Source organism: Sminthopsis crassicaudata, chromosome 2, assembly GCF_048593235.1.
Source record: "Sminthopsis crassicaudata isolate SCR6 chromosome 2, ASM4859323v1, whole genome shotgun sequence".
Classification (NCBI taxonomy): domain Eukaryota; kingdom Metazoa; phylum Chordata; class Mammalia; order Dasyuromorphia; family Dasyuridae; genus Sminthopsis; species Sminthopsis crassicaudata.
Window position 1 is genome coordinate 430,478,201 of NC_133618.1, and position 12,018 is coordinate 430,490,218.

General features: G+C 35.4%; 1 protein-coding gene across 3 annotated transcripts in view; it reads right to left on the reverse strand.

The window, feature by feature from the left end:
* The window catches only part of AFAP1L1 (actin filament associated protein 1 like 1), a 57,183-nt gene that overhangs the window by 23,680 nt on the left and 21,485 nt on the right, over positions 1-12,018 (reverse strand). For all 3 annotated transcript variants that reach the window (XM_074292123.1, XM_074292122.1, XM_074292121.1), the window contains exons 2-6: positions 9,198-9,329; positions 6,530-6,613; positions 4,627-4,721; positions 2,887-2,995; positions 111-209 (exon numbers count right to left, since the gene is read on the reverse strand). In XM_074292123.1, the coding sequence (XP_074148224.1) occupies positions 111-209; positions 2,887-2,995; positions 4,627-4,721; positions 6,530-6,613; positions 9,198-9,329 (519 nt within the window). The remainder of the gene's footprint in view (positions 1-110; positions 210-2,886; positions 2,996-4,626; positions 4,722-6,529; positions 6,614-9,197; positions 9,330-12,018) is intronic.

A 12,018-nucleotide genomic window follows, 5' to 3' on the forward strand; every position in this document is an offset into this window, starting at 1 on the left:
TCAGTGACTGTTGAACTGTACCGTATACGCCTTTTGCAATTGTGGAGATTATGTACCACAAGAGGTTCTGGGAGTGAAGATCTCCACCTTGTGAATGATGTAGGACTTACAAGAATTCTTCTGCTCTCCATTAATCCTGGTCATGGGGTAGCTGCTGTCTGCATCCTCATAGTAACCATCCACAATGGAGTTGGGTGGGCTTGAACCATCTGCAAGAAAGGCAAAAAATAACAATATAGGAGGCATAAAAGAAGGATTTTGAGTTCAATATCAAAGTCCTCAAAAAATTCCTCATTTTATGGGAAGAATCTCAGTATTCTCTCTTCTGACACAGAAAATGAGAAGTCTGATCATATCACCCCTCTTGTAAGAGTGAACAGTGTGAAAAAGAGGCAAAAAAGCCCCTGGAAAATAGAAATAAAATACATTATAGAATACAGAATGCTAGAACTAGTAGATACATAGAAAACAATCAGATCTAGAAGGTCATAGGGTCAATCATTTGAAGGGGAGGAGTGCAAAGATCTTAACTAGACAAGAGGTTCTCTTTGTTCTAAATACAATCCATTTTCCCCAAGGCCTTAGTTTTTTATAGTCGACCTTCACACTTCAAGGAAGTTCATAAATCATTTTGGGGAGGAAAATATTTATTTCTCAATATTTTCATATGAATCAAAAGGGAAAGTTTTATTGATTTATTATATCAGGCTTTAAGGTTTGTAAAATGCTTTACAAATATTATCTTATTTGATCCTTCCAAAAACCCTAGTGAATAATTCCTATTACTATCCCCATTTTATAGATGAAAAAAACTGAGGCAGACAGATTACATGATTTGCTTAGAATCACACAGCCAGTCAGTATGCGAAATAGAACTTGACTTCTGATCCCATATCTAGCACTTTAGACACTATGCCATAGCCTGACACTTGTAACTATGGAGAATGAATTGCCCAGTCACTGATAAAGTAGTATCACAGATGGGCCTAGGATTTCAAGTTCATCACATCATACTTTCACTTGTAGAAAGAAGCCAGGACCATTCCTTCCTCTGTTGTGACTCAGAATCCTTAATATCCAAGGACATTAGCTCACTGAAGCTAAGCAAAGACTAACTGGCCACAGTTAGTGTTAGAGAGAAAAGTGCAGGAGATTGGTAGTGAAGGAAGCAAGAGAGGGAATGGATTTCATCCAGTCCTTGTTCTGAGAGAAGACCTCTGGAAACCTGGCAATACTATCCAGAGTCATTATCTAACAGGAAGGATACTGTATGACGTAACAGGGGCCCTTCTACTCTGGAAAAGGTTCTCTTCCTGAGTTACTCCCCTCAGTAGGAAGATAATTCTAGTATATTCTTCAGACCAAAGACTTGAAATAGTTTAAGCATATATGGGTGATGTCAACTGATAATTGCCCCTTCCTTTCCTCTTCTCACATCAAGCTTTGAGACAAAGTTAAGCTTAGAGTTGCTGTATTTCAACTGAATCCCTTTGAATTTGCACTTACAAATCACAAGTCACAATGCCCTTGGCCCACGAAGGTGAGGCTGAGGGAAGAGGAATTGGAAAATTCCCCTAAGGCTGATTTAAAATCCAACCCAAGCTTTGCACATAAAAAGAACTAAACCTCTTTTCAATGGAAGAGTAATCAATAGATTCCTTAAAACAATAATGCACAAGGTAAACCAACAAAACGTTAAGAAGAATTTCTCCAACTGAAGTCCATGTGGTTCGTTTATTTCCCTCCTTAGCTTCAGCCACAGGTTTGTGTAGTAACCTAGCTTTTTCTTCTTTCTCTATCTCAACCTGTAGTTTAACCTGCAATTCTAGCAACTCTTTTTTAATTGTTTGTCGTTCTATTTTCAACTCAACTTCTAGTTGTCGCATTTTATACTCTATACTGTCATACAAACACATTAGCTCTAGGTTGCTCCCTCTCTGAGCTATATTTAATGGGTGTGGGGATAGCCTTCTGGGAGCTTGATTACAAGCTTCCTGCTGTTCTTCAGTGGTGATCTCTGTTAAAATATCTTCCATCTGGCTCTTTAACCTATTTATATAAACATTATGTTCAGCTGTATCCTTGAGCCTGATCCCAGAGTTACCTGGGTCCATATTGCCTGCCTTCCCTCCTAAGTGGCATTTCTACCGGATCTTTCAGAATCTTAATTCTGAATATTAAATATTTTCAAAACCTGATAATTCCTGATGCGTCCACGTTCAGGCAGGCACTCCTGGCAGTTACAATTAATAGCTTTTGTGAATTATTGTTGACATGAATAATTTAAGGTTAAAATTTTTTAATTTATATGGATCCTTTTTCATTGTTTCCTATAAAATACATTTTAAAGGATTTCATAACCCTTTCTTATTTATGTTGGCCTTTCTATTAGTCTTCTCTGCTGCCATTATTTGTCAAATACTATTAAGCATATCAGAAGAATCTACATTTCTTTCTTTTATGATTGCTGGTGAGCTAAATTTAAACAGAATTCCAATATTTTGTACTTTTAACTATGAAGGTTTCTTTCTTCTTATCAAGAATTGGGGATTTGCTCTGGAATTAAGGTATAAATAGGAATCAATAAAGTCATGAGAAACTGATAACATCCTGGCTATGTGATCCTTTTGCCAGCCATTCAACTTGTCAGTAATTTAAACAACTTTAAGATTTTAAGTTGCTGACCTACTAGTAAATTAGTAAATGGAATTCCCTCATATAAAATCTCTCTTGAAATAGTAGGTTAGTCCCTACCATCATATTAATTATTACTACATTATTAATATGGTAATATGATCTATTAATAGATAAAATATATTAATTCTTATTAATTATTTTATCCCTCCATTTCTCTGTCTGACCCCCTTAACCAATTAATAGACTCACTATGAGAGCTGATGTACTCAGGTGTCTTGCCTGGACTCAGAGGAAGGGCTTCTTCATAGTCATCTTCTGGAGGAGGATTAGTGGGAAGTGGTGGAGGAGGATCTGATGACTAGAAAAAAAAAAAAAAGATAATGTGAGCAAAGAAAAGGAGACTAGCATAGTCAGGAGAAGATCACAAGTGGTAGGAATGCCATTCCCAATGCAAATCTAGAAGCTGGTGTAAGGAATGGCAGGACCATGGCACATTAAGAATCAAAAAATTGAACAATAAATCTCTATTAAGCAGCCACATTGGTCCAGGAACTGTGCTAAACATTAATGATTTATAAAGAAAAAGTCCCTGCACTTTAGGGGCTTACAATTTAATAAGAGATAAATGAAAATTGAAAATAAATACATACAAAATTAATAGGAAGCAATTAAAAATGGAGGCACTGGATAGAAAGAAATTTAAAGATCACAAAGTCTATTTTATGGAATAGAAACCCAAGACCTGGAGAGGAAGTGATTCAGTCACTCTCACACAGTGTGGCTGTGCCAAACATCAGACCATCTCCCAACGTATTTCTATGATACTGTTTTCCATTTGAATAATGGCCTTTCATCTTCAGGGAGCCCTTATTATATAGAACAATCCATCCCCAGGTAAATTTATGAATACGGATTTAAAAAAAAACACATCAGTTGCTGTTCTAGATTCCTTATAGTTAGTTTAAAAAGTTTTTTGCCATAGATTCTCTGAGTCTTCATAATTGCTTTGTGTCACCATTTAACCAATAAGAAAACAAAAGCTCAAAAGAGGGCAGAATGATCTGTCTAGGGTCATAAGGTTAAAGTAGGTAAAAGATAATTATAATTCTTCAGCCTAAAGATGAAACTCTAGGAAATCTTTTGTAGTTTTGTTGTTGAGTCATTTCTGTAGTTTCCAATTCCTCCTGAACCCATTTGGGATTTTCTTAGCAAATATATTGGAGTGGTTTGTCATTTCCTTCTTTAGTTCATTTTACAGATGAAGAAACTGAGGCAAATAGGGTCAAGTGGCTTGCCCAAGATCATACAGCTAAGTGTCTGAGACTGTATTTGAACTCAGAAATATGAATCTTCCTGACTTCATAGGTTTGCCACATAGAATCAGAGAGGTAAATATTTCTGCAGTCCTCTTCTCTAATCAGAACCAATATAGACTATTGTATTCCATTCCAGATCCTTTGCTTAGAAAGGAAGTTAACAAAATAACACATATCCTAGAGGATGACAAAGATGATGAGAGGCTAGAAAGTATGCCACATGAGAGTCTGTTGAGAGGAACTGAGAACATTTAGCCAGGAAAATATAAGAGGGTGGAAGGAAAGATGATAATTGCATTAAAGTGTTTGTAGGGCTTTCAGCTAAATGCTTAATCCCATAGGGCAGAAGTAGGAACAATGGAAACAGCAAAGAAATATTTCAGTTCAGTGTAAAAAATAACTCCCTGATTGAACTATTCACGATTGCGAACTCCCCATCACTGGAAATCTTCAAGATGATCCATTCATTGTCAGGGACATTCAAAAAAAGGGGACTCTTGCTCACAGAGACATGAGTTGCATGCTCACGGAGTTTGGTGGCTTCTAGCTCAAAGATGCTGTGAGTTCATGTTCAATGCAATTAGTTCTACTTTTAGCTAGAGAACTAGGGCCCATCCTTTCTTTCAAGGGGGAAGATTAGCAACATAAAAAAACATTTTCATCCCTAACTTACTTTTCTCAGCAACAGACTTGTTGCTGGCTCCAAGTTGTCTACTTCAATCTCCCCGTCATCTTCGTGCATGCTCTGAAGGTTGCTCAGGGCAGAGTCTAGGGAAAATTTACACAATTAGAAAGAAATTTAGTCTGATACGAATTCCACCTTTTAAATCTCAGTTAAAATGTCACATCTTTTGAGAAGATTTCCCTGGACTTACCATCTCTGAACCCACATAGATAGTGTTATTTTTCTTTTGTATTAATTTTTTTTCAATTAACAAACAAAAATCTATTTCCCCTCTAACTTCCCTCAATTAAAAAAGATTTTTGTGACAAATCTGCATAGACAAGCAAAACAAATTCCAACACTGACCATTTACAAAAGAATATATGATTCATTCTCTGTCAAGTCTATCAGGAGATGGTTAGCATGCCTCATTATAAAATATATAACATGTAATGTGAATTGTAGTTGTCTTTATACCTTATCCTTAGCATCATGAGAATGGGGACTATGCCTAATCTATAGCCGAGTTTATTAAAGCTTTGTTGAAGCAACTAATGAAAGAATTTATATTATACCATAACTTTGACTCCTCTTCATATATTCTATATTACAGCCAAAGGACCTAAACTCCACCCCATTCTCTCCTGCCTTTTATTTCTGATCACACTGATCCTATCAAAGCCTAGAAATAGATTCCCCAGACCCCCATCTCTACTTTTAGAAGTCTTTCTCTTTTTTCAAGGTCCAACTCTGGAGCAACTTTGAGACAGCTTTCCTTATTTCTCCACACAACCTCTCCACCAATTCTAATAAAATGATCTCTCCCTTTGCTGAGTTCTTCTAACACTTCCGCTTAGACTTTTTAAAATCTCATTTTCTACTGTCTTAAGTGATTTTTGCACATGTCTAATCAATCATTCATCCATAAACTGAATAAAAACAATTTATTTATTAATTAATTTATTAATTATAAAAATTAATTTATTAATTACCTACCATATGCCAGACTTATAGGGTTAAGGCATGGAGATATCAGAGACAAAAAAATAAAACAGTCCCTCTCTGTTCTACTTGGAATTGGACATAAATCTGCACTCTATTACTAGTGTTTTGAAAGTAGGGTCTATAGAATACCTACCACATAGAATTGTTCAGAAACTTAATACTATGTAAATATTAACTATTTTTTTTAAATCAATATTTGCATGCCTTAACTCAAGGCCTTGTATATAATGGGACATGACAAACATTGCATTGCATTGAATTGCAATTGAGTTGAAAGTTAGAAGAAATAAGGAACCCTAGAAATCAGCTCTTCTAATTTCTTTCATTTTATAGAGGGAAAGGGATTTATCCAAGGTAACAGAGGCAAATCTCAGAGATTCCTAGTCTCATAGCTCTAGAGCTAGGATTGAAGACTAAGGAATGACTGACATGAGTGACTGGCACGAAATCATGAAGCTGTAGGGTCAGAGGTCCTCTGGTACTAAAGACATTTCCTGACTCTAAGTCAGGTTGCCTCTTCAATACTCAGTTTACTCTGAGGTAAGCCAAATGCAAATCCATTCTTCTTTCAAACTCAAAACTAGGTTTTCTCATGTCCTAATATTTATGTCTACAAAAAACCTGAATTCAAATTCTTGCAAATGGTTAAACGCTAATCCCAAGGAACATTATGGAACAAAAAAATCAACTGAAATCGAAGCCAGAAGATTGGGTTTCTAGGACTGGCTCTGTTCTTAGACTTGCAATATAGTTTTGGCCAAGTCACTTGGATTTCACTGGTCCCTCTGAGATGGTTGAAGTTAGTTATCTCTCAACTCTGACTTATCTGAGGTAAGGCAGGGGCCACCCAGGCATTTCAGGAAACCACAGAGGGGAACAAAGAGAGTAGTGTGTCTGATATACATACCAAATTCTTCAAAAAGAGACTCCACAAAACTAGGTCCAGAATATAAGTCGGTTGTGTTCATATACATGAAAGACATCTCTTTTCCTACAAAAAAACAAACAGTAACAGAGGAGGGAAAGAACTACTCTTACCACTACCTTAATACTTAAAGGGAGTTAGAAATCTTTCTTCCAGATTCTGTACAAAGTTAGGAAATTCTTCCACATCCACCAGGGACAGACAGACAGATGGACACAGGGGAATAAGGGGAATGGAGATAACCTGGTGCAGTGGAAAGCACACCATAAAACTGGGTTCTAGTCCTGTCTGTCAGTGCTTCACCTGATTTTATGCAAGTGACTTTTCCTTTCAAGGTCTCAATTTCCCTAATGTAAATTGAGAGGACTGGTTGAGATGTTGCCTCAGGTCCATTTTAACATTTAAAAAAAATAAATTAAAATTAAACTAAATTTTTAGAAATATGTAATTTTAGTTTGTTACTTGAGGCCAGACCTGAGTACATATACATTCCTTTAACTAGAGGGGGCCAAGTTAATATCCTAGGTTTTGAGTCCTCCGCTTGCCAAGAGCATAGAGAATCTAGAAGTGAGAAAGGACCTCAAGAATCATTAAGTTCAGACCCAAACTTGAAGTCATCCAGACTTTATTCAAAGACGTTCAGAAATGAAGGATTTAGTGTTGCTGAAAGCAGCTCTACTTCATTTTTGGACAGCTCTAATAAGGATGTTTACTTCTATTAAGAACCCAAAGAGTAGTAATAATTGCTCACATTGACCTAGCACCTTGTAACATTTATAAGGCATTCTATCCTACATTATCTTATTTGATAAACATCACAACTATGGATTTTACAACTGAACAGAAAACAGATTCAAAGGTTAAGTGACTTACTTGGGCTCACAGAGCTAATAGCTGTGCTGCCTCATATTTCATTAGCTTCTGCTCTCTGATGCTATCTCTGCTCTGAGGATCAAGCTAATCCCTGTTCTAGATAACAGCCAAATATGTGAAGTCAAGTTATCTTGTCTCCCTTTCATCTTCCCTCAGGTAAATACACCTAGTACCATCAACTGAATCTCCAAGGACATAAATCTTTTCTCAACGGATGGTGGGGGGATGAAAGGAAGAAAAAGGCAAAAATAAATAAGGTGTGTAGAAGAGAAGAAAATAACAATTTACAAGAAAATAAAATGGACATTCATGATTATAATTTCTTCTATTAATTCATATACTTTCTTGATCCAATAATTTATTGTTATATATTTTGAATCCTCCCTAATAGGGTACATGACAATGTTCTCTTTAATTTTGTTTTATTTTAGTTTGTATTTCTTCTGTTTTTCTTTATTCTTTCATTCTGTTTTTTCAAATAAATTAAATTTTAAACTAAAAACAGTCACATAAAAATTAGAGTACATTTCAGCTATAACAAAAATATTTCTGGCATTTTTTAATGCTTATTTTTAATATATCAATCTGCCGTTGGGCCTCAATTTACTCATGTGCAAAAAATACATGTTCTACCTATTCCATTGGTAAACTGAGGAAATCACCCTATCAACTATAAAATGTGAATAAATGGGAACTATTATTTAATATAGTCTTGTTTCCCTTTATATGATAGCAGGGACTGGAAAGAATGGGCATGTCTTTGGGTCTATTCTTAGGGTACTTACTGTATTTTGAGATGACAAATTGGATTAGCTGGTTCTCTAAAGTGTTCCTTTGGTTGAGAGAGAGGAAGGTCATTACTCAACAAGACAGTGAATGGTATGGATCTCATTTCATTGGCTATAGAATTTAGAGATGGAAGGGACCTTAAAAATCACTGAAGCTAAATTCTTCACTTTTTAAAAGAGAAAAATTTTGAAGCCCAAAAAGGGAAAGTGCCTTTCCAATTAGAATCCATCATTTGGACCTGGAAGAGCTGATCCCATGAATGAAGGAGACAGGCATCTCATGAGACTTTCTGAAATTAAAGAATGCCCACAGAAAAGTAAAATGATAAAGATCCTTCATGATTTAATTGGTTTACAACTCTGAAAGGGGAAGAGGGAAATTCTTCTCTGTAGCAGAGGATTTAAATAAAAACAAGGGTGACACAGAATAAAGTCATTCTCAGGATGGTTTATAGAGTGCATATCTCAGGGTATCTGAGGCTTAGAGAATTATTTTCATGAAACTACCATTTTCCATATCTTCAAGTAGTCAGTTTGGTACTAACTTTGCCTCAAGATCCAAACCTCAGTTACCAAATTATACTAGATTCTACCTCTGCCATGTCCTTCCCCCATCCATCTCTTCATCAGTACCATTCTAGATCTTCCTATACTTTTTCATTGGCATAATGTCATCACATTAATGCTATGCTTAAAAAATTCTCTACTATTTAAGGTTCAAATTCCTGTACCTCGTATTCTAAGTTCTTACTTTTCTCCATTCATTTTATGCCCCAGTTATTGGGGGACTGAACTACCCTCTGACTCATTTTAATCTCTTTAATCAGAAGCTGCCCCTTCTTCATTTACTCATCTTTTGAAGGTCATCTCTATTTCCCTTATCCCATCAGGCAAATAACCAGTGATTAATGGGACAGCACTAATTATTTATTATTATCTATTTAGCTCAGGAGCTTTCACAAGAAAGAGAATTTCTTCCCTGGACTAACCTGGAAGAGGCTGTATATTCTTCAGAATGTCTGAAACAGCCATTTTTTTCTCCAAGGTAGCTTCACTCAGGTGCTCATGGTCCAGAAGACTGAGTAGTCCTGTAAGCTCAGGAATGAGCTGTTCCAGCACAGCTGGAAAACAGAAAAAACAGAAAATACAAATTGATGCAAACTAATGCAGACAAGATTAGATGGGAAACAAACTGGGAAAACATTTTTACAATCAAAGGTTGTAACAAAGGCCCCATTTCCAAAATATGTAGAGAATTGACTCTAATTGATAAGAAATCAAGCCATTCTCCAATTGATAAACGGTCAAAGAATATGAACAGACAATTGGCTAAGATGACAGGAAAAGATAATGATGAATGTTGGAGGGGATGTGGGAAAACTGGGACACTGATACATTATTGGTGGAATTGTGAATAAATCCAGCCATTCTGGAGAGCAATTTGGAACTATGCTCAAAGAGTTATCAAAATGTTCATACCCTTTGATCCAGCAGTGTGACTACTATCCCAAAGAGATAGTAACAAAGGGAAAGGGACCTGTATGTGCAAAAATGTTTGTGGCAGCCTTTTTTGTGGTGGCCAGAAACTGGAGACTGAGTGGATGCCCATTAATTGGAGATTGACTGAATAAATTGTGGTATATGAATGTTATGGAATATTATTGTTCTGGAAGAAATAACTAGCAGGAGGATTTCAGAAAAGCCTGGAGAGACTTACATGAACTGATGCTGAGTGAAATGAGCAGGACCAGGAGATCATTATATACTTCAACAACAATATGATGGATGTGGCTCTCTTCAACAATGAGATGAACTAAATCCGTTCCTTTTGTTCAATAATGAATAGAACCAGACACACCCAGTGAAAGAACTCTGGGAAATGAGTGTGAACCACTACATAGAATTCCCAATCCCACTGCTTTTGTCCCCCTGCATTTTTGATTTCCTTCACAGGCTAATTGTACACTATTTCAAAGTCTGATTCTTTTTGTACAGCAAAATAACTGTTTGGACATGTATACATATATTGGAACATGCTGAAAAATTACTCATGCATATATCTTGTAAATAAAAAGCTATATAAAAATTATTGCATTTGTACTCTTTAATGATATTGGCAATTTGATTGTTGTTTGCTTGATATTTGTTTTCTCTCATTTTTTTTCCTTTTTGATCAGCATGATAATTGTGAAGATATATATAAAAGAATTGCATGTGTTTCAACATATATTGGATTACTTGCTTTCTAAGGAAAGGTTGGAGAAGGAGAAAAAAATGGAACAAAAGGTTTTGCTGGGGTGAACATATGTTTTGAAAAGCTTGAAAAACAAATAAGAATATAAAAAAATTAAATGAGTTGAAAATGATGTAAGGACTGGAATTTTGTCTACCATATTCTTGTTAAGTAATCATTCAGACTCCACCCTAAAACTTCCAGGGAGGGTCTTCATATTTATTTTTTCTTTTGTCATAAAAATTCTAACACTGCATATTTACTTATATACTACAATTTGTAAAGTTACGAAATTGTGACTGACTTTGTTTTTAATTCTTTGCTACTACAAAAAGTGTTGTGATGAATATTTTGTATTTGTGGAACTTTTCTATGTTTGACTCAGTGAACTGTATGCCTAGCAATAGGGTCCCTAGATCGAAGAGAATGTGGACATTTTACTTTTCCTACATTCCCCTATGTTAATTTTATTCACAGAATGTATTAATATTTCATATGACTATTAATAGTTTGCAATTGATTTTTTGAGTATAATACATGTTGCCTTGAGGTCTTCTGTACTGGGGAATTGTGGTAATTCCTTATATATCTAGATTACTAGTCAGTCAGTTAGTAAACATTTATTAAGTGCTTGCTTAATGCTAGATACCTTTTTTTCCCTTGGCAAAGATATTGGAATAGTGCAGGTCCCTTTCCTTAAGATCAGGTTAGATTTTTTTTAAAACTACTATTTCATATAATTGACTTACATTGAGCTTAGTATCCTAAAATTTTTAGATAATTATATTAGTATTATATTATATTAGTAGGTCTGTGCTCTCTATTCTCTTTAATTTCTTATTTTTTTATTATGGCTTTTTATTTACCAGATATATGCATGGGTAATTTTTACAGCATTGACAATTGCCAAACCTTGTCCAATTTTTCCCCTCCTCCCCTCCCTCAGATGTTAATACATGTTAAATATGTTAAAGTATGAATTAAATACATCTATTCTCTTTTCTTTCTCCTTCTGCAAATTAGTACCACAAAAAAAAAATCGTCAATAAACACTTAGTTACTTAGTAATCTGTTGAATCCTTGACATACTTTCTCTAGGTAACTTTAGTAAAGGATTGCAATGACCAGAAAAATTCATTAGCTAATGGCTACTTTTCTCTTTACAATTATTGTTTACTTAGGCTATTAACTCAGATTCTATCCCTGGCCCAGTCCTCAAAGACTTTTTAGATTGATGGTCCTTGTTAATAGATCTTGACCTAGAACAAACCTCAGATTCTCTAGGACAACAACACTCTTATTTTATACAGGAGGGAAACTGAGGATTTACTTGAGGTCACATAGGTAACCCTTGGAAGTAGATTTTTGAATACAAAACTATTCTGACAATCAGTGTCCCCTTCCACATCTTGGCACTGAAGAAGGACCACAGTGAACAAAATCTTTGAGGTTTCATGGGATTCAAAGAGCTCACAGCTAGAAAAGACAGAAGAAATCTAATCATCTAATCCAATGGATTCTTCTGACAGGTGAGACCATCAGAGTATCAGAGCCCAGGGCCTAAATACATAAGGCAT